At 45.1% G+C, this 27,046-nt stretch overlaps 1 protein-coding gene and 1 long non-coding RNA gene across 2 annotated transcripts in view; one reads left to right on the forward strand and one right to left on the reverse strand.

Annotated features, from left to right (window-relative positions):
- Window positions 1-23,245, forward strand: part of igsf21a (immunoglobin superfamily, member 21a) — a 364,267-nt gene extending 341,022 nt beyond the window's left edge. Inside the window, exons 7-10 of the mRNA XM_070860200.1 lie at window positions 13,316-13,401; window positions 19,718-19,910; window positions 20,468-20,506; window positions 23,129-23,245. Coding sequence (XP_070716301.1) covers window positions 13,316-13,401; window positions 19,718-19,910; window positions 20,468-20,506; window positions 23,129-23,202 — 392 coding nt within the window. The 3' untranslated portion in view covers window positions 23,203-23,245. The remainder of the gene's footprint in view (window positions 1-13,315; window positions 13,402-19,717; window positions 19,911-20,467; window positions 20,507-23,128) is intronic.
- Window positions 5,480-26,246, reverse strand: LOC139228810 (uncharacterized). Its single transcript, XR_011587626.1, has 2 exons — window positions 26,111-26,246; window positions 5,480-5,924 (listed from the first exon to the last, which is right to left on the reverse strand). It is a non-coding gene; the product is annotated as an uncharacterized lncRNA (long non-coding RNA).
- Between the last annotated feature and the right edge of the window lie 800 nt (window positions 26,247-27,046).

Below are 27,046 nucleotides of genomic sequence, written 5' to 3' on the forward strand. Positions count from 1 at the left end.
ACACCTGGAGTACTGCGCACAGTTTTGGTCTCCGTATTTACGGAAGGATATACTTGCATTGGAGGCTGCTCAGAGAAGATTTACTATGTTGATTCCGGAGATGAGGGGGTTGACTTATGAAGATAGGTTGAGCCTATACACAGTGGAGTTCAGAAGAATGAGAGGTGATCTTATGGGAACATATAATGAGGTGACTCATTAAGATCGATGCAGAGATGATATTTCCACTCACAGGGGAAACTAAAACTAAGGGACATAGAATAAGGGGCTGCCTCATTTAAAAGTGAGATGAGGAGGAATTTCTTCTCTGAGGGTTGTAAATCTATGGAATTCTGTGGCCCAGAGAGCTGTGGAGACTGGTCATTGAATAGATTTAAGGCAGAGATAGACAGATTTTTGAGCGCTAAGGGCGTAAAGGGTTATGGGGAGCAGGCAGGGATGTGGAGCTGAGTCCATGATCAGATCAGCCATGCTCTTACTGAATGGCGAAGCAGGCTCGAGGGGCCAGATGGCCTACTCCTGCTTCTATTTTATGTTCTTATGTTCTTATAAAGTTACGCTACGGGATCCATTCCCTCCATCACTAGTGCACGGTGGTTGCAGGAAATACAATCTACAGGATGCACTGCAGCAACTGGTTACTTTGACCTCACCTTCCTCCTCTGCACCCTTTGCCACCGAGAAGGACAACAGCAGCAACGTTTCCCTCCAGGTTCCCCTCCCAAGAGCGGCACTTTCCTCAGTTGGATACAACGGCTGTTCCTTCATCGTGGCTGGGTCAGCATCCTGGCATTTCCGGCCTAATACCACTGTGGGAACACCATTACCACGAGGACTGCAGAGATTCAAAAAGATGTGGCACCATCACTTTGGTCAGGGTAATTAGAGATGGCAATGAAGGTAGCCTTGCCCACATCAGAAGAATAAATATTTTAACAAAAATAAGAACGTCTGAAATTGCCCTGAAAATAGCAGAAGGGGAGGGGTGGGCGGGTGCGGTGAATCACCAATCAATAAATAACCAGCAATATGACTCGAGAAAGAATGTCAGGATAGTGTGTGGGGAATGAAAACATCATACGGGCATAATCAGGGTCCACTTCTGAATTTGGGTGTTGGCATGTAAAGAGACAGTAGTAAATGGGGAAGGTGTCAAGGGGTTGGCTCACTAATATGGTACCTGGTGATATGCCACAACTAAAGAGGAACTCAGTATAGATACAAACAATGCAGTATCTAGCAACATCGTGGAGTTATTCAGCACTGGGGAGGGGAGTAAGATTTGGACATTTGCATCTTTCTCGCTGGTTGCATGATTGAAGGCAACGTTATTTTTGGTAATTTAAGTCTCAGTGGTAAAGGCACCAGTGTGGTACTGAACCATATGGATCAGCAATGGCCAAGTTTGCACCTCAATCTGTGCTGATTTGGCAATCGGTGTGCTAGAATTGGCCTCCATGTCCATGGACGAAGGATGGGGGAGGGGGCAGGGGGAAAAAAAAATCAATGTTCCCATTCACAATTATGATCCAATGATCCCTGCTGGGAAGTGCAAGTGTGTGGACATCAGGTGAGAATAGGATTGGGCAGGGTTGTGCATTCCTCCACAGTTGAATATTCTGATGGCAGTCACACATGAAGCACGGTCACGTTGATGAGGTACAAGAAGGTGGAACTTTACCCGAACATAGTCAGTGCATGGAGTTAAGGGAATGAAGGGATATGGGGATAGTGCAGGAAAGCGGAGTTGAGGTAGAAGATCAGCCGTGATCTTATTGAATTGCAGAGCAGGCTTGAGGGGCCAAATGGCCTACTCCTGCTCCTAATTCATATGTTCTTATGGAGGAGAGGAAGTGAAAAAATTGGAGATAGAAACCATGATGACCCAGCTAGTAAACATCCATCCAGGACAAATTGCAGTTTGTGGGTGACCTAGAACTTTAATATTAATTTCTCAAATTTAATCTGAATGCACCGACAGCAACAACTGACATTTATATGGTGCCTTGCATGTTTTGTTTTAAATCCCAAGGTGATTCACAAAGAGAAGCAAGAGAGGTTTTAAGAAGGAAAGAGAGATGGAGAGATTTCCGGAGCTTAGGGCCTAGGCAGCTGAAGGCATGTGCCGACAATGGTGGACCGATGAAAATGGGGGATGCGCAAGAGGCCAGAATTGGAGGAGCGCAGAGATCTCGGAGGGTTGTAGGACTGGAGGAGCAAGGCCATGGAGGGATTTGGAAAAGAAAAGAGAGAAAGGGAGAGATTAGGATGGGTGGCCAAAGACTAGGTCCAAGAGATGGGGTGTAAGGAGCCTTTTAGAATGGAGAGACTCAAGGAGTGGCGAGGTTCAGGGAGAGAGTTCGAAAGTGTAGGATTGGGGCAGTTGAAGGCTCTGCCACCAATGGCGAGGCAACGGGAGTGGGGGATGTGCGGAAGGCAGAAGAGCATTCAGGAGGGGCAACAGAGCCAGAGGAGATGGGGTTTAAAAGCAATTGTTCAGCATTACACTTGCAGTACATTTATTTATAACCTCTGTTTCATTGTTTGGGATATCTAAAACTACAATATTAAAACAGATCTGTGATGCTTCTACAGGTATTAATCTTCAAAAAGGTATTGTAGGTTTATAAAAATCAGCACTGTTGATCTGTGGCAGAGCACTCGGGTATGGTTGTCGTTTGTAAAAGATGGTTGCAATGAAACATCTTTATCCCTGAATGCAGGAGACATTGATTCAGGTTCCTACAAATGAAGTTAGGACACCACAGACAAGTTAATTTAGACTGCCACTACCACTGCCATGTGTGTGAGCTGAACCATATCAGTTGATAATCACAGATTCCAGCACTGTTTGCTATACACATCACCACAAAACGCCTCGACGTCAGACCCCACAGTGTCACTTGTCAAACGAGCTCAATGTATATTTATTTACGTTTCTTCCTTTATGGACAGTTTGGTGCCTCCATAATACTGAAAAATGGTGACGTGCATTTAAGGGAATCGCTAGTTAAATGGATCAAATCTGTCCGAATGTTAGATTATTGTTCCCATTTTAGGTAACCACAAAATTCTGTCGAAGGGAATCAGTCAAACTAAGAATACAGGTGAATAACACACTGCCACATACCAACATGCTAATGACATACTAATGCCACAGGCCAACAATGCACTAATCACTGCCACACACCAATGGCATGTCAATCACATTTCAATGACAGACTCATCAATGCCAACACACTTGTCAGTCACACTCCAACTACATGTTACCTACTTAGAAAACACTCATTGATGATCCAGAAACAAGAACAAAATGTATTCCATAAATGACTGAGTTGATTCCTGAGATGAAGGGATTGTCTTGTGAAGAAAGATTGAGCCCATACTCATTGGAGTTTAGAAGAATGATAGGTGATCTTATTGAAACGTGCAAGATGCTGAGGGGGCTGGACAGGGTAAATGCAGAGGATGTTTCTCCTCATGAGGGAATCTAGAACTAGGGGGCATAGTTTTAGACTAAGGGGTGTTAGCGCGAATGTACCTTCCAAGAATCACTCGTCACTCAGGGTCGATCCATACATCAAAACCGTTTATTACGCCGGCAGGGAGATGAAGCAACTGGTGGGTCCAGGTACCTCTCTCCGCCGAACAAAGGATTCCATGGATTTTTATATGTTTTACAACAGTTTACTACAGTTACATCAGCCCATTTTGGCCGAACACTATTCAATCATATTGATTATAGATTCAATTGGACGAATAGAAGTAGTCTCTAAACATTAGGTGACTGCGTGATTGCCTCATGTGTTGCTAAGAGATGTGTTGCTAAGAATTACTCATGTATCTTGTGACATGGTCCAGGCCTCCCTTATCTTACTGTCCTTGGATGCTGTCATTGGGTAGCCTCCTTATCTTAGTCCTGTTACAGAGTCGTATTGTCCTAACATGCACCAGAACATCTTGTCTGAGGCCTGCCTGATTAGAGACATCTGCAAAGCCTGCTTGTTGACCTGTGTGTGGGAAACAACAGTTATCAGTTTCCAGGAATGCAGTCTCCTTCAGCTAACAGAAAATCCCTTGAGGCTTTGCTAAATCATGGGCGGCCATCTTTATACATTTTACACACACATTTAATATTATAGTTACATATTTAGTTTTAACATTATGCTACAGGTGCCATTGCCCGAGGAGAAAATCTTTCCGCTAAAGCAACCCCCCCTTTTGGTCAAGGGGCTAGTCCTAGCCCCCTGAAACAGACCACTAATTTATATTCTGTTATAGTTTGTATCACCTGGTACTCCCTGCTTCAACGTGCTGGCCAGTCACACGATTTCAGGAGTCCCAGTTGTTCAGATCAAATCAATATAGCTCGAATTACCCCTTTTGCTTATTGCGCGAATCTCCTTGCTTATCTGAGCCTTGGTGTTAAACCTCCGTAATGTCTGCAAGACCGGCAAGGCATGATTCCCCATGCTACCGCTAGGACTAGCTGTATTCCGACCAGTATGTGTGATATAATTCGAATCCAAGGGTGGATGTTAACATTCATCCCCCAGTTCCACACCCGCCTCCACCAACTCTCATCCTGCAGCTCGGTGTTGGTGTCTTTTTCCAGTATCTCAATCTTTGTCCGCAATTGGTGGTAGAGCTTAACAGACTGTCTGACTCTGAGTCTTAATTCCCTTAATACCTCTGCTAAATGGGGAATAGGAACCTGTTCTGGCTCGTCATAGTCCTGCAAGTGATCATGTAGTTGATCAGTGGCGTCACTGATTTTGGTACCTCGCCGTCTAACTTGGATAATGTGGGCTTGCTCTAAGTGATGGGTCGTAGAGGTATAAAGCAGAAGTTTGGTTGCGGGATCTGGCATTGCAAGCCGTTATACTTATATGAGTGTTCCGTGGTGGAGACACAGTATCTCCCTTCTCCTCCGTACCCAGCTCGAGCAAAATGTGTAGGGGCGGGTACTATTTCCAAAACACATCCATCGGTTCGATTAAAACCACACTCATCTAATTCTCCCTGTCCCACCTAAATTTAGTGATAGCTCGTTAAGGATTGGGAATAATTAGAGATCTAACTCTCAGCGGTCTGCCTTCACTAGCGTGACTTGTAGTCGATCACCTCTCAGTGGTCCGCCTTCACTAGCGTGACTTGTAGGCTTTTTCTATACACTGTCAGGTTACGAATCTGCTATTACACAAACCCACGCAATTCCTTAACGCGTTCTAAGCAATTCCCGCAGTGCCCTATTCCCCCTTAACGACTACCTATCACCGTTTTGCCTGTTGGTCCGACCGTCCTTACAGGTCTGATATTGCGTCGGCCTTCGGACACCACCTGGTCCCTTTCCCCCAGGATTTATTGCCCATACTCACCCGGATTCTCCAGGAGTGTCCCAACGGCCTCTGCAATATCCTGTTCGTGACACCATTGTTAGCGCGAATGTACCCTTCCAAGAATCACTCGTCACTCAGGGTCGGTCCATACACCAAAACGGTTTATTATGCTGGCAGGGAGATGAAGCAACTGGTGGGTCCAAGTACCTCTCTCTGCCAAACAAAGGATTTTTATATGTTTTACAACAGTTTACTACAGTTACATCAGCCCATTTTGGCTGGACACTATCCAATCATATTGATTATAGATTACATATAGATTCAATTAGATCAATAGAAATGGTCTCTAAACATTAGGTGACTGCATGATAGCAACACATCTCTTAGCAACACATGAGGCAAAGAGATGTGTTGCTAAGAATTACTCATGTATCTTGTGACATGGTCCAGGCTCCTCTTATCTTACTGTCCTTGGGTAGCCTCCTTTTCTTAGTCCTGTTAGAGTCGTATTGTCCTAACATGCACCAGAATATCTTGTCTGAGGCCTAGCTGATTAGAGACATCTGCAAAGCCTGCTTGTTGGTCCTGTGTGTGGGAAACAACAGTTATCAGTTTCCAGGAATGCAGTCTCCTTCAGCTAACAGAAAATCCCTTGAGGCTTTGCTAAATCACAGGCGGCCATCTTTATACATTTTACACACACATTTAATATTATAGTTGCATATTTAGTTCTAACATTATGCTACAGGTGCCGTTGCCCTAGGAGAAAATCTTTCTGCTATAACAAGGGGTCATCCATTTAAAAACTGAGATGAGGAGGAATTTCTTCTGAGGGTCGTGAATCTTTGGAATTCTCTACCACAGAGAGCTGTGGAGGCTGGGTCATTGAATATATTGAAGGTGGAGATACAGATTTTTGAACGATAAGGGAGTCAAGGATTATGGGGAGCGGCCAGGGAAGTGGAGATGAGGCCAAGTTCAGATCAGCCATAATCTTATTGAATGGCAGAGCAGGCTCGAGGGGCTAAATGGCTGAATCCTGCTCTTATTTCTTATGGCCTATTTCTTATGTAAACAATTTTTGCAACAGGTACACAGGGGCTTTGCTCAGAGGGTTAAGGCATGTACAGTATGTACAAGTACCACACTGCAAATGTGTGTGTGTGTGGGCGTCGACCAGGAATGGTCACCTACTGACTCCCAAGGTACAATTCACCTCTTCTGTGCCTGAAGTGAGACGCGAGTGAAAATTGGGCAGATTCTACTTCGGGCGGTCCATCTGCTCCAGCAGCTTACCCCACTGAGTCCCATATGAACCAAAACTTGCACCCAGAGATGTGTCTCGAGAAGGATAGCCCACCTTGGCTTTAACAATGAACCACTGATTATGATGCGTGATGCACTGGATATTTGATGGGATGCCTGCCAAGTTCTATCTCTTGAGCAGCAAAAAAAAATATCGTGCAATCAAACCAAGGTATACAAGTTAATAGACTTAATTAATATACAGAACGGTAGACTCGTATAAATTGCAGGATGGCGCACTATTTGGAGGTGGGGAAATAATAGAATCAGTCCACACGGTTTAAAATACCACTATTAGAATGTATTTTTATTTTTAAAAAGAGCTTAATAAATCGGTAGGACTTTTGGATGAAGGTTTTTTTTTAAAAAAACTGTTGAGAGTGAGAATTTAGTGAGAACTAAAGTCATAATCTTTCATTATACAGCCCAAACTGTGAAGTAAGCTCTCAATTTGATGGGGGTGTTAATCGCTAATATTGTCATCTTCCTGTAAGCATGTTGCTTGAATAGTTCAGCAAGTAGAGCATTTGAATTTGTTTATCTCACGGTCTGTCCCGATGCGTACGTTATCATTCCACTCAAGTTGCTCCAGCCAGAAAACTATTTTGTTTCTGACCAAAGCCACAAACACAAGCAGAGAACCATCTAGTGCAACTGTTTTAGTCTCGGGTCTGGCCAGTTATCTGTAAAGTCGAAACTACCAGAAGAACAAGGACATTTGCTTTGGTGAGATACCTGGTTAGTGTATATTTTTCAAACAGACTTATTCAACTAAAATTATACAAACTGGCATCGCACTATTTTGCTAGCTAGAGCAGGGTTAGGTTAGCAATCAGGATTAGTATGAAGGGGATTTAGATCCAGAAAATGAATTGGATCAGTTCATTAGTGAAAAGTAGAGAGAAATGGCTTTAGAGTTGGGGAAAAAAAAACAGGAGCTAATTCTGGAATCCCATGCTCCAAGCAGAGAGGTCATATCCACAGGGGGTGTGGATCAGAAATAGGGCAATAGCATTGGACACCCACATTCTCCTACCCGCACTTTCATCAAGCATGGCTCCCCGCTGGGAATAGGATTGTGGAATTACTGTACCTGTACTCCCATCATCAGATCAGGCCCTTGAACAGAATAATGACGGCTGAGTGAACCGGGAAGGGCCTCTCCCTTTCTTTAGTGCGAAAATGGATCTTAGCCAAATTGATGAAGGGTTCCAGTCACAGTTACAAATTAGGAAATGGGGAGAATGAAGGGAAGTCAGGTGGTATGTTGTCACCCAATGGTTGATTGTGGAGTAAGTTACTCGTGTAGGTCAATGAAGCGGATAGTATAAATGGTTCAGAGACAGACAACTCTGGAGAGGCAAAGCATCCTTCTTTAGCTTGGCATCCATTTTGTTCTGATTACACCTCTGTGAAGCACCTTGGTACATTTTTCTATGTTAAAGCCACTCTATAAAATTCAAATTGTGGTTTTTGTTGGCAGATTTCATGAAAGAGAGGTTTGGGAAGATTGAGGTCAATGGAAAAGGAACAGGCTGTTGGGCCGAGCGGCTTTTCTTTACATTCCTCACTGTCCTGCGCGGTTGCATGGCCTTCGGGTCCGCATTGTTTAACATTGCAAAGCAATGATATCATTCATTGAGCTGCTCTAATTATCAACCTCTGGCCCGGTGTTTACTAATTAGTAATGACGTTATGAAATAGGCACGTTATAGGCAGCACACTCAATTTACAATGTCACTGGAAAGGGAACATCATATTTTAAAGCCACCAGTGACCAACAGTTTGTAAAAACAAAAACAAGAGATTTATAGACATCAGTAACCAGAAAGACCCTGAAATGTGTCACATTTGAGGATTATGTAAAATTCAGCTGAATATGCTTCACGTTTAGCCTCATATTTCATGGTTTATAAAGTAACATGCTTGTCTTGAGTGTTGCCATGGCAACTGTGGATAGGGTAAATCCAGGGGTGAAATAGCTGTGGCACGGGGATAAAGCAAAAATAAAATGTTTTTCTTTAAATAAAGTTTGTCGGCAAGAAAGGGGCTGAAACAGGGGAAGAGTTTTGATGAGGCCAGCCATCACTTCGAAACCCAGTCATGTTTGTGCTTCCAAATGTTTTAGTCAGCTGTGTTGCATGACAATGCCGCCTCTGTATCTTATAAATAATACATCGGCCTTGGCGGAAAAAGAAAATATAACAAGATCCCATTAATTCACCCGCTTCTGGCATGAGCCAGTCAGGCAAAATGCTAATAAGTAGTAAAGTAAAAGAGTTCCATTAACTCTTCAACCCATCCACTTTGCCTGTGTGATAACGTAGCTCTCTCTACTCTGGTAGCTGTGCCCGAGAATGCCAACTCTGACCCTTATGAATTATACACGGCTCTCTCTCGGAGGTATACAACTCCCATTAAGGCGCCTGCTTTAAAGGCATTTTGCAAAGAAAACATCAGGAAAGTGGCAATGCTCTTTGGGATCTGGCAGATTTAAAATACATGATAGGGACCAGGTTTCATCCTGAACTACTGTAACACCGGTTTGTAACAACTGATATCATTTACATAAATAAATTATTGTTTCAACCTGCTCACCTCACTACGGAAACTCTGAATCACTGAACACTGAGCAAGGAAACAGTTATCATATGCCTTTGTGACTGTGACTGTTGTATGCATATAAGGGATTGCTCAGCACCAGATGCACCCTTATAAGGTAACTGGGATGAGACTGGCTCATCAATGAGATCTGGGCACAAATCCACCCCTGACTCATGGGATGATGAAGGTTTTCTTTCTGTGCTGAATGACTGGGAAGAGTGACCTGTGAAATTAGTTCCAATCCAATTCTTATTGGGAGCAGAAGTTATGCTCAAAACTGCACAAATTGGCAATTTGAGAGAAGTCGAAAGTGGATGGAAGGGTGATACAGATGTGGCTAGTCAGAAAATAATAAAGGCTTGAGCTTTGATAGTGTCTTACAATGTCATTGAAATGTCAAAAGCTTCACACAGTAAGTTACTTGAAGAGTGCAGTGGCAAACACTGCAACCATTAGTGCCAACACTCAATAAACAGCAATGAGATGAATGACCAGTTCCTTTATGTTCGGTGATATTTGTTGAGGGAAGAATGTGGATCAGAACAATAGGAAACTCCCTGCTCTTCTCCAAATAGTGCCATGGGATCTTTAACATCCACCCGAACAGAGACAACTTTCTTGCAAGCCATTTAGGGGCGGAAATTGCCCTTTGCCCGAAAAGGGGCGCATCTACCGATTTTTAAGTGTTCTGTTCGCCCCAAAGCATGGGGCAGACAATCCGGTGATTTTCAGCACTTGGTTTCTTGTTTCCAGTCGGAGTGGTGTGGGTGTCGGGAGAGGGGCGGGTCGGAAAGGCCATCGCTCCAAGTCTTAAGCACGCCACTGATGATGTCAGCACAACAGCCATGTCGTGCTGACGCGTCACAATGTCCCTCCCCTTCAGTTAAAGGGGAGGGCCACTGCAAACTCTGCAGCCACTTTAGTGGAAAACGCTGGGCCACCAGGGAGGGCTTTGGCCGAGCCAGCGTACTGGTACCCAACAGCCAACAGGCAGCCCAGCCAAATTCGGCTCCTTAACGTTTCTATTCCAATTATTGTCCCCTCCCTGGCCTCTGCTAACTGACTTCCACAGTGGAGTGATTGGTATATTCCGATGCTAACTATAGATATCCAAATCCTCAACTACAGGGATGTCACCTGGCTGGTCTCCAAGGCGATCACAGTGACATGTGGGTGATAAGACCCTATGTTGCCTACCAGAAGGTTAGTCTGGAAATCCATAGTTGTAGTAACAATTGGAATTTTAAGAAAGGGAGTTAAATACTTATTTGGGAAATAAAGCTATTAAGAGATATGGACAGAGAGAGAGTAATCAGGAAAGAAAGAGCTGCCATGGCTAACAAAATAGCAGTGCAGCCCTGACGGGCTCACTTACATTCCGAAGTTACACAACTACCAGTATAAATTGTCTAATTATGCATTAATTTTGGTAAATATCCCAAATAAAAGCACAAAAATCACAAACTCTTGGGTCTTTGCAGAGCTGTGCTGGTGTCGAAGGATAGAAGCAGTCTGTTCTTGGCTCAGTCTGCTATGAGCCATTTCAATGTCTTGGCAATGCCTCCTTCAAACTTAAAAAAAAAACTATCCAAAATGCTGGTCCTGGCCAGAGTTTCCGGCATGGATTAGCAACAAAATTTCTAAAACGGCTTCTTGTCATGAGAACATTTCCAAGACACCTGTAAAAATGGTCACCTTCTGTTAGTGGAGTTGAGTCCCATTGATATCTGACTTCACAGAGGATACCTCCCTCCCAGATGCTCTGCTGGGTAAAGACAGCCTTGGCTGGAGCCAAATTACAATCAGAATTGGCTCCACAACAAACTGCTTATTCCCTCAACTGTTGCCTCCAAAATGTTCTCCTCTTGGGTGTCTATTATTTTTGCTGCACTAATTGGAGCAAAAGATTTGATTTGAGGTCTAAATGCTACACATGATTGGTTATTTGTAGTCATTACATCAGTCTCAAATTGCATCCATTTTGTTTGTTAGGGGAGGAACAGGTAACAACCATGTGGCCACACACACACGAACCACATTGGAGCTTGACTCCTGAGACTGTCGCTTGCTGAGTTGTGGCGAATTCAGCAAACCTTCATTTTGGTTGTTTCCTGTTGGGTTTTGAGCATTTACCTTTTGAACTAACCTTTACAGTACGGGCTCTATTTTTAAAGTAAAAAAAAAGGTGCGTTTCTTTCTTTAGCCTTTTTATATTTGCTCTAACCTCAGTTTTAGAAGAATGATGTCCATTCGTCACTGCCCATGTTTAACTTTAGGCTGGAGGGCCTGGTCTCCGTAAGTCAGTTTTATACAATTGCGCCCCCCCCCTCCCATATTTACATGACTAAAACCTCCTCCCCTCTCCCAATAGAGAATTGCAAGCCCGCAGTTTTGTGGGTTAACAATGCCATCAAGATATGGGAGCGAACCTTGTTAACATTAGGAGTGTAACCAACGGAGGGAGACTGGGTCTCCACGTATAAACATAAAGCACAATAAAGTTCCATCTATCTTTCAATCTTCCCTTCTGTTGATGGCGAGGTATCGAGGGGTGTCCAGCACCTTCAAGAAAGCAGGGGTGGTTGGGGGTGGGGGGGGGAAAAAGAAAAAAAAATTGAAAAAATTGAGTAGTGAAGGAAGACAATGGTAATCATCAGCTTAGGACTGAGTTTGTGGCCCTCTCTGACAGCAGCAGTTTTTTTGTGATTGGCACAATAATTCTATCTTAAAGCAATGAGCACATCACTTTTAATTGGTTGGTATTCCTATTTATTTCCACCGTTTTTAATGCTTTCTGTGCATTTATACCTCTTGGATTGTTATGTTTAGTGTAGTTCCAATCTGCAAGAACTGCTCAGTCAGGAACACAAGCATCCTGCAATGATTTGTCTAATTGATAAAAAGAACCAGAGTTTAAATATCAGTCTGTCAATGGTACCACAGACAAGAATGATCTCAATTTGATGGGGCTTCTGTGTAAATTGGGTTTGCTCACAGTTATGTGCGGTCTGATACTAAGAAACCAGGATGGGAAAAATTTGCATACTTCTGAGTTTCATGCAGTGGGATTGACGGTAATTGGATTCAAATCACTTCATTCCTTCTGCCCGCCAATGTCTTCCCTTTTTTAATAACTACGCATTCAAGTCCTGGGATACTCAATTCCCGTTCAGTGTCTCACTTATCAGTTTCAATGGCCCAGAATTTGCCTAAAAATAGAACAACGCACGCCATTATTAATGTACAAATTGGCCTGCAACTTGTGGCAAGGAAGAGATACTCCATGAATTGCAAATTGCCACAAGTTGCTGGATGATTGGCGCCGCTCCATCATTAGCTTCGCGGAAATGGCAGATTAACCTCCCGTGATTTTCATGAAGTAGTTGCATTTGCACGTTAGTTGCCCATTGAAATCGCTAGTAAATGAGTAATTAACAGCACAAGTACCCTTTTAAAGATGTGATCATTATTAATGACTGTCAATTAACCTCTCTTGTCCAGAAAGTGAACAATTTAAACGTGGAGTCTCATTCCTTCAGGTTGTGAATTGTTGTTGGAGATTTAAAAATGTCAATTTTTTTTTAAGTCTTACTTTTCCTCTCTGCATCCAATCTTTCTTTCCCACTTCATTTCTCTTTCTCTACCTGATTTTACCCTCCTTCTCAATCATTTCATCTCATTGCTGAAGGAGATAGTTTGTCCCATTGTTCACCAAGTTCCAAGAAGCCCTGTTGCCCTCACCGTGTCATTATCAGCTCTCACTGCTAGCAACTTTGTGGCAATTTTTATTTTTTAAACAAACAAAGCATGCACAAGCAAATCTAACCAATGGGGCACGCCACGAAATGCCTTGATCTGGCAGAATCTAGGCCAGTATTGAGACACTTTGCTCACGGGGCCAATGTCTAGTTCAATGGGAATGCAGGTCAGAGAATCGGGCGCAGTATTCAGCCGATTCACAGTGCTCCTGACCTTCGCGTTCCCATAAGCAAGACGCCCCACCAGAATGAAAGACGAAGCAGCAACGGTTAGAAAATTAATATCAGAACTGGTCTTTGTGCACACAGCCGCGCCCAGGACTCCCCGGATTGAAGTGAGTCCAACACGTGTTCAAGTCGGTGATACGGTTAAGATCGTTGTCGTAGGATTTCAGGTAAGGGATTTAATTTCTCTGCTGAGAAACTTTAAGCATAAATGGTTGGGAAGTGAATCATTCTCGAGCATCTGTCAGATATCACCGTGACAACAATACTCCTGGTCACATCTGGCCACCTATTGTGAGGCACCTTGGAGATTTTTCTATTTTAAAAGGTGCTATATAAAAATGAGTACCGTATATACTCGCGTATCCTACGATCTCACGTATCATGCGACCCCTAAATTTTCGTCCCCAAAACATGATTTTATCATATATCCCATGTATCATGCGAGTCACTTTTTTGAGATACCAGATGACACTAGGCTAGGCTTGCAAACAAGTTTAACAAGTACCCAACACGTAACAAGTACCCTAACACATAACAACGATCGAATACAGACCTTAACAACCGAATCATGAAACGACTCTTCCGCCGTAAACAACCGAATGAGAAACAGCTGTTTTGCTGTTTCTCATTACGATAATAAACAGTTACCGTATTTCGTTCCAAATCTCATCTAAGGTAGTAAACTATGACAAATATATTTTTACATTCTACCCTTAGCCACTATGGAGAAAAGATCTGCGAAGAAATACACTGCCAAATTTAAGCTGCAAGTTGTTGCCGAAGCGGAACAAAGCAACAACGTTAAAGCTGCAAAGCTGTTTGGTGTCGGAGAAAGCCGTGTCCGAAATTAAGAATCGTTTCTGTTTTCCTTTGGTAGTTAGCCTCTCAGCTGATTTGGAAAGCGTAAACATTACGTGTGTATCAGCAAGTAAAACAGCAGTTTTATCAAAATCATCTTTATTTGATATACATATGTACTATTTGACTTACCGTAAATGGATACGGTCTGCTTAACAGCCTAACAGCCTAATCTTGACCAGCACTTCACACCCGCAAATTTTGTATCTCGCGTATCATGCTACCCCCCAAATTTAGGTTACAATTTAGGTCTTCAAAAGTCGCATGATACGCGAGTATATACGGTAGTTGTCGTAACAATAGTGCACAGGCTAAACAATTATTTGTACCCATGTATTTATCCGTAATTAGTACCAGCCATTACAGGCGTTGGAGAGCAGTGACTGAGGCAGCAAATCCTCTTGAAAATAAAGTTTTCAGTGGAATATAGTGGTACACCGATCATTAGCAGGGAAAGGGTTAAATAGATCAAATAAAACAGTTGAAACAGTGACTAGTTGTGTGAATTGTCACCAAATAGACAATACTCTCAGTGCCTTTGAAAAGCCTATAGCGACTGTGGTACAGAGATATTAAACTAATGGTGGGTTGGAGACTCGCTCGCTTTTGAAAATGGCCTTAATAAGTCACTCCTGTCGCTCCAGTGAACTACACTTCTCTGCACAACCTTGAAATGCATAATTGGGCCCGACTATTCTATGGAAAATTCTAGAAAAATTGAGACAATGGCAGATGGCTGGTCCCAGTGCTGCAGGGGGGGGGGGGGGGAAGAGAAGTATAGGAGCCAAAAGTTTAATATCTCTCTCGAAGATTTGTCAATGATGTAAAGAGAAAAAGAGAGAGAGAGAGAGAATTACTTCCATTGTGTTAAACTAATGGCAGTGAAGTAGGAATTTAAACCAAACCCCAGGCAATCAGTGTCGGTTTAGTGGCTGTTTTCTCATCAGAGGTACTTAACTGTGCACAGCCTGACATGGTCAAAAGTGCAGGATGACATCAAACCCGTCAGGAGGTCTGCTGCATCAGTATAGTATCACATGGTGGGACTGGTGTGCAAAGTCTTCTTCTCACTAGCCTCTCACTATTTTATCAAGTTTTATGATCACTGTTGTTTGAGCTTTTGCCTCCCAAGCTTCACATTATCCCAGCCTTCATGCGCTTCCTCCTCCTTATTCCATCTTCACGGTATTGAAAGCAAGACTTGTTGCCTTGTCTCTACCCCCAGCTCATTCATTACAGGACCCCAACACTGTGGACGTCTTACCTCCCTCACTTTTCCCTTTCCTCCTACAAGCGACAGAGTGTTAAAATGCAAGCTGTCATCAAATTATTACTTCCTGATTTACTTCCTCTTCTATCCTCATCAACTTGCTGGTATCCTGCACTATGGGCTTCAGCTCTTCCTCTGTGCTTCTGAGGAAAGATACATAGCAGAAATATGGCTCCATTGACCTCCATGACCACTGTGCACACATCAGGACACAATGCCAGGCTATACTGACAGCTTAAACTAATGTAAATGATGGCATGAAATGTGATTTATAAAGATAGAATGGTTAAATATTTTCTTCAAAAAGAAAAGTTTGTCTTTTATTGTTGGGTTGTTACCTACTCTTTTGCACTAATGGGCATCATATCCATAGAACTCCATCAGTGATGTTCTGAAAATGGTCATTAAGAGGTGCAACAGAGTAACCTGGGATAGTTTTCCCTCTGATGTCCTCTGCACCCACCCCTTGTAGAAAGGCCATTGACCTCACAGTTGCTCAGCTCAAATCAGGAGTGGAGACTCATGGGGGAAAACCACTCAGCGGTGCCAACAAAAAGAGGACCCAAACCCAATAGAGCTCAAGTGAGACAAGGTGGTGGAGGGGGTGGGTGGCATACCAACATCAGAGAACCTTCTGAATCAGGCGCTACCCTTTGAAAGAGCCTTCAGTTATATGGCACCTTACAATGTTTTTAGGCCATCCCAAAGCACTTCACATACAATTAATTACCTTTTGAAGTGCAGGCACTGTTATGCAGGCAAATGTTGCAACCGATTTGCGCACAGCAAATTAAATGAATGACCAATTAATCTGTTGCTGGTTCAGGCAGGAAAGCTGGTCAGGACACTGGGAGAACTCCCTTCTCTTCTTTGAATAATGCCATGAGATATTTTATGACCACCTGAACAGGTGGATAGACAGGGCCTTGAGTTAACATCTCATCCAAACAATGGCATCACCAACAATGCAACACTCTCTGTTTTGCACTGGAATGTCAGTCTGGATTACGTGTTCAAGTCATGGAGTGCTGTTTAAATTCACAACCTTCTGGCTCAGGTGACAGCACTACCACTGAATCAATTGCTGTCAACCACTCTATACAGTGCCAACAGGAATATCAACTGGCATTTTCCTGAGAGTACAGGTGAAGCTAATGGCTCTCAGTAAAGGTGAGGTGACATAGTAACTTAATTATTAAACAAAAAAAAGATAATTTCTCTTTGCCTCAGTAATGAGATGCACGGCCCCAGTGTGTTTGAGGTCCACAGATCAGATCAGAAGATTTTGGGTTCAATCTGGAGTCCATGTTGAGTTAGCTGATTTCATCCAGGTGCTACAGTCGGCCTCAGTACTCCTGGGTTTATGTGGGATGAATTAACCAGGGCTCCCGCTCTTGATTACTATTAGGAGACCCCTGATGGATATTGTACATGTTTGTGGACTTAAGGCGAGGAGAGGATTGGTCAGATTGTGATAGTCCCCCATATGACTGACTAGCCAATTTGCACTCAAAGGATAAAGTAATGCAACCCCTCACCCTACGATGTTTCAAATGGACAAAACATGAGCAATATACCCATGGCTTTCCTGATATATGCACTGGGTGCAGGCGTGAGTGCGCAACCCTGCAAGATTTGCCCTTAGCCTAGGCTCACACACGAAGAGTGGGCCCCTGGGTGACCTTCTGTGGTGGGGGAAGGAGGTGCTGTTGATGGTTGTGTAACTGTATTACAGAATGAGGCGGCCCATTCAGGAGATAAAATGGTAATGAAGAAAAAGGTTTGAGTCGTGCAGCACATGAGAACTGGGCTTCACGACAGGAACAACAAAAGTAGTCTGGTGGAGCTGTTCATACACTGCCAGTTTCTGACAAGATGGAAATATCCTCATTGTATTCCATTCAGTTAACATCCTGACACCCAGCAGTATAATTATCGCAGTTCTGCAGATGATTACACCTTCAGGTAACAGACAGTGGGAAAACATTTGCATTCCGCGAGGTCATAAAATATTTGAGCAGAAAAGGAGAAGGAGTGGGGGGAGCTTTGAATATAAATTAGACTCGCGCATCTAACATTTGTCAAGGTGGTTTTATTCTGTTATTCTTATCCCGTAGAGGTACATTTTTGTTGTGGTAAATTTCAAGATAAATTTTAAAAGCAGCTGCTGGGATAACGTCACCGCCGAACCTTAGCTCCTGAAGTCATTAGCTAGCCCCAGCCTTCATTTTAATGTTTAATAACTGTGGAAAATTAAACAGAGATAGGAATATGAATATTGGATTAGTTTATACAAAAAGACAAAGAGGGCCAAAATTGCCCCGCGGGCCATAACCTTCTAGGTCAGTTAACGCCCGGGGCAGTAGTCCCGCCCCCGGCGTGGAATTGCCCTCAGCGCACCTCAACGAGACGGAGAGCTGTCTCAGGTGCTCCATCTCGTTGGAGGGGCGCTCCCGAAGAGTCAGCACAGCGCTGAATAGTTCAGGGCTTCTTGGCATAACACTGACGTGCCACAACGCACCTCCACTTCATTTAAAGGGGAGGGCCATTGCAGACTCTGCATGGCCCTTTGGTCGCCACCACTAGGCCACCAGGGACAATCGCGGCCGAGCCAGCGGCAAATGCAAAGAGAAGTGTTGGGCTGTATGATGGCGGCCCGGTCGAAACAAGGGCCGCCATTGCTGGGGCCGAAGGAAAAGTCAACCGACGAAAAAAATGGCAGCCCCGGGGCACACACGGCCTCCCCTTTCAGAGGCACCCAGGGCGGATGTCTGCCAGCCTCGCGGCCCACCGAGCAATTTCCCCCGTGGGGCGAAAAGGGTCGGCGTGGGGCAGTGAGGGGTCGGCGCACACAGCAATGACGTCATCACCGGGTATGCGCCGGCTCAGGGCACAAATCGCGGGTCACGGCACAAACTCCAAATCACCCCCAAAATCTCAGGAGCAATTTTGCCTCAGGCACTACCTCCGCCCGTCCCTGGGCGAAAAGGCAATTGCACCCCTTTGGCGCCTACCGGCAGAAAGCAAACAGGGCACAAAAAAGGGGCAATTTCAACCTCAAGGATTCCAGTCTAAGTGAAAATTCTCTTATTTTACCTAAAATACTACATGCCCATGTCAGACCCTGAATTCACAAAGAGACCTAGCATATATTATTAGCCCCATTTATATCACAATGCTGCCTGTAGAGTCAGTTTGGCTTTTGAAAACGGGGAATACCATCTCTGAGGACAAAGTACCGTTGGTACCAAGGGCACCAATGGTAATTTTGTTCTTCAGTGCGCAGGTCTGACTCTCATCTCATACAGGCTTGCACTGCAATGCTCATATTTCTGGTCTGGGCAGACTATTTTAACTGAATGGCCACATCATGAATATTACTTTGCATCAACTGTGGTTGGTCAATACTCTCCTCAAGACAGTTAGGAGATAAAAAGGGCGAAATTGCCTTGCGTCCCAATTGGGGGCGGTAACCATCTGGGGCCGGGACTTTCTGCGCCCAGCAGAAGTCCCGCCCTCACCACTGAATTGGGCTTATCGCCCCTCAAAGGAAGCAGAGTGCAATCTCGCATACTCCACTTTCTTTGTGGGTGGTTACCGGAGCACTACAGGAAGTGCTACGTGGATGCTCCACCCTTTTGCTGAAGGGGGGGGGGGGAGCCGCTGTGCACTCTGCAAGACCTCGGATGGCCTCCACTAGGGTAGCGTGCGACCGAGCCTGCAGCCCGGCACCCAAAACATAAGATATAAGAACATAGGAAATAGGAACAGGAGGCAATTTGGCACCTTGAGCCTGCTCCGCCATTCAATAAGATCATGGCTGATCTGGTCGGCTGCACAATGGCATCCCGGACCATGCCAGGGCCACCATTGTTGAGCCGACCCGAGAATCGGCAATCAAACAAGATGGCGGCCTGAGGCGCTGGCACCCTCCCCTTTAAAAGGTGCCGCAAGAGCGGATGTCAGCCAGCCTCGCGGCCCGCGGGGCAATTTCCCCACGGGGCGTTAAGGGGTCGGCGCGGGGCGCTGAGGGGTCGCCATGCACGGTGATGACGTCATTGTCGGTTGCACGGCAGCCCAGGACATTAATCGCAGGGCGTGGCACTGCTGTGGCTGTACCTCCGCTAACTCCCGGAGGTTCTAATGGGGCTATAAAAATGGGAAATTTCGCTCCAAAAGCTGTGTATATGGAACCAGCTACCAGTGTAATGGAATTCTGGTTTGTGCAATAACTTCCCCTCCCCCATTCTTGTATCCACTGTTCTCAAATGTCTTGGAAGACTTGAGCTTCTATAACGTTGTATCTCAGGAACTCAAGGACAGCTTGACACATGCCATATTTTTTGCCCCATCAGAATGAAGTTTTTCCAGAACCTCTCTTCACATGGACCAGAGTGGGGGGACACCTATTGGATGGAAGTTTTATGCATGATGGTAAAGAACTGGTGTTGGAGAGAGTACCCGCAGAGCTAAATGGGTCCATGTACCGTTGTACCACCCAGAACCCTCTGGGGTCAACAGATACTCACGCTAGAATCATCATTTTTGGTAAGTGCAAACCTATTACTAGCTACAATTAAATGGAACAACATCATTGTTTATCCAATTTTCGGCCCTCCTCTCATGGAGACAGTGACTGTTGCCACGCCATGATTTCATAAGCATTGGCAGTTCTTTTGTGCCTCACCTAAGTAGCTTAATGTGTGAACATAAATTGGTAGACTATTCAGAGGACATCACAGCTAAGCAGTGCATGTTCCTACCAAACATCCAAGCTTGGGCACTTTTCAACAGAAGTTACTGGATAGCGGTCAGGAACCTGGTTGATTTTTTTCCCTCCCTGCCATAGGAACAACTAGGCCATTTGTAGCACCCAAACCACCCTATCCCATCTGAGATCAATTAATTGAGCTCAGACCAAGGATCAGACCTGCTACCTGCTTGTTCTGTATAGCCAAGTGGTGAACCATCAGGAAGCTCTGCCATCCACTGTTTAAACTGTTCTGTCCTGAGTCAGTCAGATTGCTGGCCCTTTACATAGTTAGCTCCCCTGTGCAGTAACATGTATATTTCCTCCATATTTACTTTACATTTTCAACTTTCAGAAAATCCAAACGTTCCTAAAAGCACTGATAATAAAAATGGTAAGTTATACTTTTTAATTCTTTTCATTCCTGTGTCAATGTCACCAGTGGCTGAGCTAAAGTCAAACAATTTTGGGGAGATTGCTGGGGGTGTGCGGGCAGGGGTTGAAGAATGGATCAAACTCCAGACTTGGTCAGCTTGGAGCCCAGATTTGGCTGACTCAGCCTGTACCCTTCGTGCTCAGAGACGGAAGTGGGGAGCTCCGCAGGAAGGAGAGTGAAGACAGGCGAGTGAGGTTCCTGGGAGCGAAACAGTGTCAGTCCTCCAACGCCATGTTTGTTCCCTTTAGGCTGTGCAGCCCACTAGGGGTCCTGCGCAGCAGCTGAGCCGGCTTTGAAATTGCAAAAGAAACACACATGCAGCCCAACAGAAAAAAAAAAAATCACAGGGAACGTTATTGAGTCAGGGGGAGCCGGGACAGCATCATGACCCCGCACTCGCTCTGCTGCTGAATGTCACTGCTAGAGATGTAATCAATTATTTTTAGGACGCGATTGCTGCCAATGAACCAGAAGTGGTCTGCGCATGCACGCTGCCGGTTCGTCACAGGAGTGGGTATGTTTAAAAAAAAAAAAAATTTTAATCCAGGAAGGGAGATGGGTTGTTGAGAAAGCCGGGAAAATGTTTAAAAGCCGGGAAGGAAGTGGGCTGGTTATGATCATTTTTTAAAAAACAGAAAAAAAGTCATTCTTCTGGCTGTTGGGAGTGCGCAGTATGCTTCTGCTTCCAGTTCGTTGGCTGGAGTCACTCCGTTATTGGACGTTTCTATTTGCTTAAACAGTCCTCATCGCCTACAGCAGGTGCATTGGTGCTAACGCAATTTGCCCGCTTTATGCGTTGGATGGTTTATACTTCATTGTGTTCCGTTTCAAGCCCGTCAATCTCGCCCATCGCTGACTATTCCTGAATGACATCAGGTAAATGGGAGTCGCTGCTGAATCCAGCGCTCTATAATTCTGACCTGCTCCTCCATTTCTCTGCTGTGAAGCACACCATAGTGATTGTGTCATGTTCTGAGAGATTCTCACACTGGCGTGACATGGCAAAGAACCACAAACATGCACTTCCAGCCTGACGCTGTCTGCAGAGGTCACTGAACCTCGCCCAGCTTGGCTTCAGCTGAATGCTCCATGTGGATCCATACCCAACAATTAGAATAACTGCACCTCACTGAACAGCTACATCTGCTCGAAATAGCCAGTGCACTCAACACACTGTAAACGGAGTCTTTGTAATGGGCAATAATGGTAATTGGAAATGGTTTGTGCTGATTGCCCAATTTAAACATGGGCAGTTTAAATGGTGGGGACTGTGTCATAATGACTTCAGAGCAGTGCATGTGGGAGGGCAATGCTTTACTCAGTTATTTCTTGGCTGAATAATTGGCACAGTTGTGGTTCTTGTCTCTAGTCAGGTTGCCCCCTAATCATAGAAATTTACGGCACAGAAAGAGGCCATTTGGCCCATCATGTCTGCTGGCCAAAAAAGAGCTATCCAACCTCATCCCACTTTCCAGCTCTTGGTCTGTATCCTTGTAGGCTATGGCACTTCAAGTGCACATTCAAGTACTTTTTAAAATATGGTGAAGGTTTCTGCCTCTACCACACTTTCAGGCAATGAGCTCCAGACACCTGCCACTCTCTGGGTGAACATTTTCTCCACAACTCCCCTCTAGTTAGACATCTCTGCTAAGGGAAATAGTCCCTCTATCTCGGCCTCTCATAATTTTACACACCTTAATTAAGTCTCCCTCAGCTTCCTCTATTCCAAAGAAAACAACCCCAGCCTGTCCAAACTTTCCTCATAGCCAAAATTCTCCAGTCCTGACAGCATCCTCGTAAATCTCCTCTGTATCCTCTCTAGTGCAATCACATCTTTCCTGTAATGTGGTGACCAGAACTGTACGCAGTACTCTAGCTGTGATCTAACTAGTGTTTTAAATGATGTTATAGTGGCACCACATAACTCACTTGTCACATATGCAAATTATAAATTATTGCACCTGATTGGCTCAAATATTATATAGCTAAAACAGCAGCAAATCACAACTGGATAGATAGGCAACTTACCCATGGAAAAAAAAAATGTCTTTTAAAAAAAATCAGCTTTTTTTTAAAAAAAACAGACCAACTTCTCTGAGCAACAGCAAATAGCATCTAATTAACCTGAGGATGTGTCTATTTATAACACCTGTCCAGAAGGAGCAGTTAAGCAGGCCAATCAGATTTCTGCTCAGATCTTGTTGTAGCCTTAAAGAGACAGCCCAGATTATACGCAGGTATCAGACAGCATTCCTCAAGCCAATCCTTTTACACCTATCAAGAGAAGACTATCAAAATGTAAACCTTCTTCCCCCTTTACATAATACATTGTGGGTTACACAGTATAACGCCCCTGTCAGATCCTCCAGCTCACCGTGAGCAATGCCAAGGGAGATCCACTAGCATTTGATGGAAATAGATAAAGTAAATAAGGTCGGGTTACATTAGTAAGAAGTGAAAACCAAAGCAGGGTCGCACTATGTTATTCATTAAAGCTGCCTATGGTTGTCAATGTATTTTAGCTACACTGCCTGGGGATCTAAATAATGTAATAAATCTGGAACTAAATTTTGATTCCAGGTGCATCATCGTGCTACAACAGTGCCAGACTCGCCTTAGCGATGATCCTAGCAGTTATATTGGATTTGACGTGAAGGACCATTGAGGAGTTGAGGGGGAAAATATCCATCCAGCAGCTGCATATCATAAAATATTTTTATTTTAATGTTTTTCTTTTTCAAATTCTGGATGTTCCACTTTCTGTAGGGTTTTCTCACTTGAAAAGTGTGTCATTGCTTCATGTGTTTCTGAATAAAGGCTCCTGTCTGTTTAAAAGATGCTCTGATCCTCTCTGCCTTCTATGGGAAGTATCTTGTGATGTGCAACAACAAGCTTGCATTTACGCTGTGCCTTTAATGGAGAACATTAAAATATATGAAAGGAAGGGTGAGCAAAGACCATCCAGATAACAGCGACACTGTGTCCACCATTTACCCATCCCATAACCACACAATCTCCAAAAAAAAAGAGAAAATAAAACTGGGGCCAATTCAGGGAAAGCTCTGGAATTTTCTCTCCAAACCTCAACGGTGATCAAGCCCTTTCATTCCTCATAACCACAGTTAACTAGCAATCAATGTTCCCTCTAAATTTTTATTTGTACTGGGCGGGCTACACACTTCTCTGAGCGCAACTGTTTTGTCCATTGGCAGTTTACATTTTACAACAACCACTTAAAGCATATATACAATGCAAGTAAATAAGGTTATTGAACATGACTTACAGTTACATCATGCTGGAAATTTCACCTGTTTGTCTTTCTCCGTTTTCCAGTGATGGAAAATTCTGTCAAGGTTGACAATCCACTTCTCCTCTAACAGGTCATAATATACTTCTACTCTCACACATTCCAATCTACCTTGCTGGTTCCATTCTCGCTCTCTTCACACATCCCATTCGTCCCATTCTACCTCTCGTCACACATTCCATTCTACTTCTCCTCTCACGTCATACTCTACCCTTCCTCACATCTGTCCCATTCTCCCTCTCCTCACACCTGTCCCATTCTCTCACACCTGTCCCATTCTCCCTCTCCTCACATCTGTCCCATTCTCCCTCTCCTCACACCTGTCCCATTCTCTCACACCTGTCCCACTCTCCCTCTCCTCACATCTGTCCCATTCTCCCTCTCCTCACACCTGTCCCATTCTCTCACACCTGTCCCATTCTCCCTCTCCTCACTCCCGTCCCATTCTTCCTCACCCGTCCCAGTCTCCCTCTCCTCACACCTGTCCCAGTCTCCCTACCTGTCCCAGTCTCCCTCTATTCACACCTGTCCCAGTCTCCCTACCTGCCCCAGTCTCCCTCTATTCACACCTGTCCCAGTCTCCCTACCTGTCCCAGTCTCCCTCTATTCACACCTGTCCCAGTCTCCCTACCTGTCCCAGTCTCCCTCTATTCACACCTGTCCCAGTCTCCCTACCTGTCCTAGTCTCCCTCTATTCACACCTGTCCCAGTCTCCCTACCTGTCCCAGTCTCCCTCTCTTCACACCTGTCACAGTCTCCCTACCTGTCCCAGTCTCCCTCTCTTCACACCTGTCCCAGTCTCCCTACCTGTCCCAGTCTCCCTCTATTCACACCTGTTCCAGTCTCCCTACCTGTCCCAGTCTCCCTCTCTTCACACCTGTCCCAGTCTCCCTACCTGTCCCAGTCTCCCTCTCTTCACACCTGTCCCAGTCTCCCTCTATTCACACCTGTCCCAGTCTCCCTACCTGTCCCAGTCTCCCTCTATTCAACCTGTCCCAGTCTCCCTACCTGTCCCAGTCTCCCTCTCTTCACACCTGTCCCAGTCTCCCTACCTGTCCCATTCTCCCTCTCTTCACACCTGTCCCAGTCTCCCTACCTGTCCCAGTCTCCCTCTCTTCACACCTGTCCCAGTCTCCCTACCTGTCCCAGTCCCTCTCTTCACACCTGTCCCAGTCTCCCTACTGTCCCATTCTCCCTCTCTTCACACCTGTCCCAGTCTCCCTACCTGTCCCATTCTCCCTCTCTTCACACCTGTCCCAGTCTCCCTCTCTTCACACCTGTCCCAGTCTCCCTACCTGTCCCAGTCTCCCTCTCTTCACACCTGTCCCAGTCTCCCTACCTGTCCCAGTCTCCCTCTCTTCACACCTGTCCCAGTCTCCCTACCTGTCCCATTCTCCCTCTCTTCACACCTGTCCCATTCTCACACCTGTCCCATTCTCCCTCTCCTCACACGTCCCACACCTGGACTGTTCGCTCCTCTTTCCCGACACAAGAGTTCACACTGTCGGGCGAGTAGATGAAATGTGAAAGGAGCGTGGAGGATGCACACCGCTTTAAAATCTGGGCCTAGATCATAAACAACCTTAAAAATCGAGTCATCTCATGATAACACATAATGTGGGCCCTCATCCATTAACCTAGACAGTTTCAATTACCCTGCGGTTTCGAGGCTAGTATATGTGACTCAATCAATGCTAAAGGTTCATTGGCCGTACTCCATATATATGATCAATAACCCAATCAGCGTCATAAACCTGCCCATCAGAAAGCATAAGGTGCTCATTGAGACGAAATCCATTGATCAACTTCACCCCATCCTGTGTGTCTGTATCTGGCTATGCTGGGCTGTAACCACTAGTTTTGTGACCATTAGTAGTTGTGGGCCATTCGGCTCCAGATTGAGTCCTGGGGCATTGAGTGCTGCTGAATGGGGAGCACTCCCGAGTCTCGCTCTAATCCAGGGCAGTAAAGTGGGCCCGATCATCAATGTTCCCTCTCATTCTCCTATTCTCCCCCTGCGAGGGCCCTTTAGTTGTGCTGAGCAGCCGTGCATGCACGGTATCTCTTCCAGCGGCAGCGCTGGTGAGTGGCCCACACGGAATCTCGTGATCGGTGTGTGGCTGCGCACCTTAGAGAGAACATTGCCAATTTTTTTTACCGGGCACAGTCCCTCCCCTCACAGGACCGACCGAATACGAAAGAATTTCTCCACCTCTCCTCCCGCAGACCTTGACCGATCCCCGGAGCGCTCTCACCTTCTGAAACTCAGTCTCTCCTAGGGCTCTGAGGCCGTGTCCGACTCCTCGCCTCCTGCCTTTCTGCTCGTGCTCGAGTTCCCTGTTCATCCAATCCCAGCTACACATTTTTTCCCGCTCTCTCTCTCTCTGTGCAGTCGCTCACGCTTTTGCCAGTTGGGATTTGATGTTTAGCCCCTCCCCTCCCCTCGTGCGAGGCTCGCTGTTGTGCTCGGCATATTCCAGATTGCTGCGCGGATGCGCACGTTAGAACAAGTAAGATTTGGATTTACATAGCGCCTTTCACGACCACCGGCCATCTCAAAGTGCGATACAGCCAATGAAGTACTTTTGGAGTATCCTCACTATTGTAATGTGGGAAACGCGGCAGCCAATCTGCGCACAGCAAGCTCCCACAGACAGCAATGTGATCATGACCAGATAATCTGTTTTAATTGTTCTGTTGATTGCGGGATAAATATTGGCCAGAACACGGGCGATAACACCCCTGCTCTTCTTTGAAATAATGCCACGGGATCTTTTACGTCCAGTTGAGAGAGCAGACAGGGCATCGGTTTAATGTCTCATCCGAAAGACGGCACCTCAAACAATGCGGCACTCCCTCAGTACTGCATTGAAGTGTCAGCCTAGATATTTTTGTGCTCAAGTTCCTGGAGTGGGACTTAAACCCACAGCCTTGCGAGTGCTACCCACTGAGCCGCAGCTGACACACAGCTGAGGGAACATTGCTGGCAACTTATCCATATGGCCTTGTTCTTTTCACTCAAGATGCTGTTTATAAGGACCGTGGGATAAGGTTCCAATGCATTTCACAGCAGAGAAACCACCAGTGATGGACTTAGATGACCAAAGGAATAGTCAATAGGTAAGTTTTGAGAAGATGTTCAGAGGCGGAGAGACAGTATGAAGTCGAGGGAGTCTAGCGAGACACAAAAG

Source organism: Pristiophorus japonicus, chromosome 18 (assembly GCF_044704955.1).
Source record: "Pristiophorus japonicus isolate sPriJap1 chromosome 18, sPriJap1.hap1, whole genome shotgun sequence".
NCBI classification, from domain to species: domain Eukaryota; kingdom Metazoa; phylum Chordata; class Chondrichthyes; family Pristiophoridae; genus Pristiophorus; species Pristiophorus japonicus.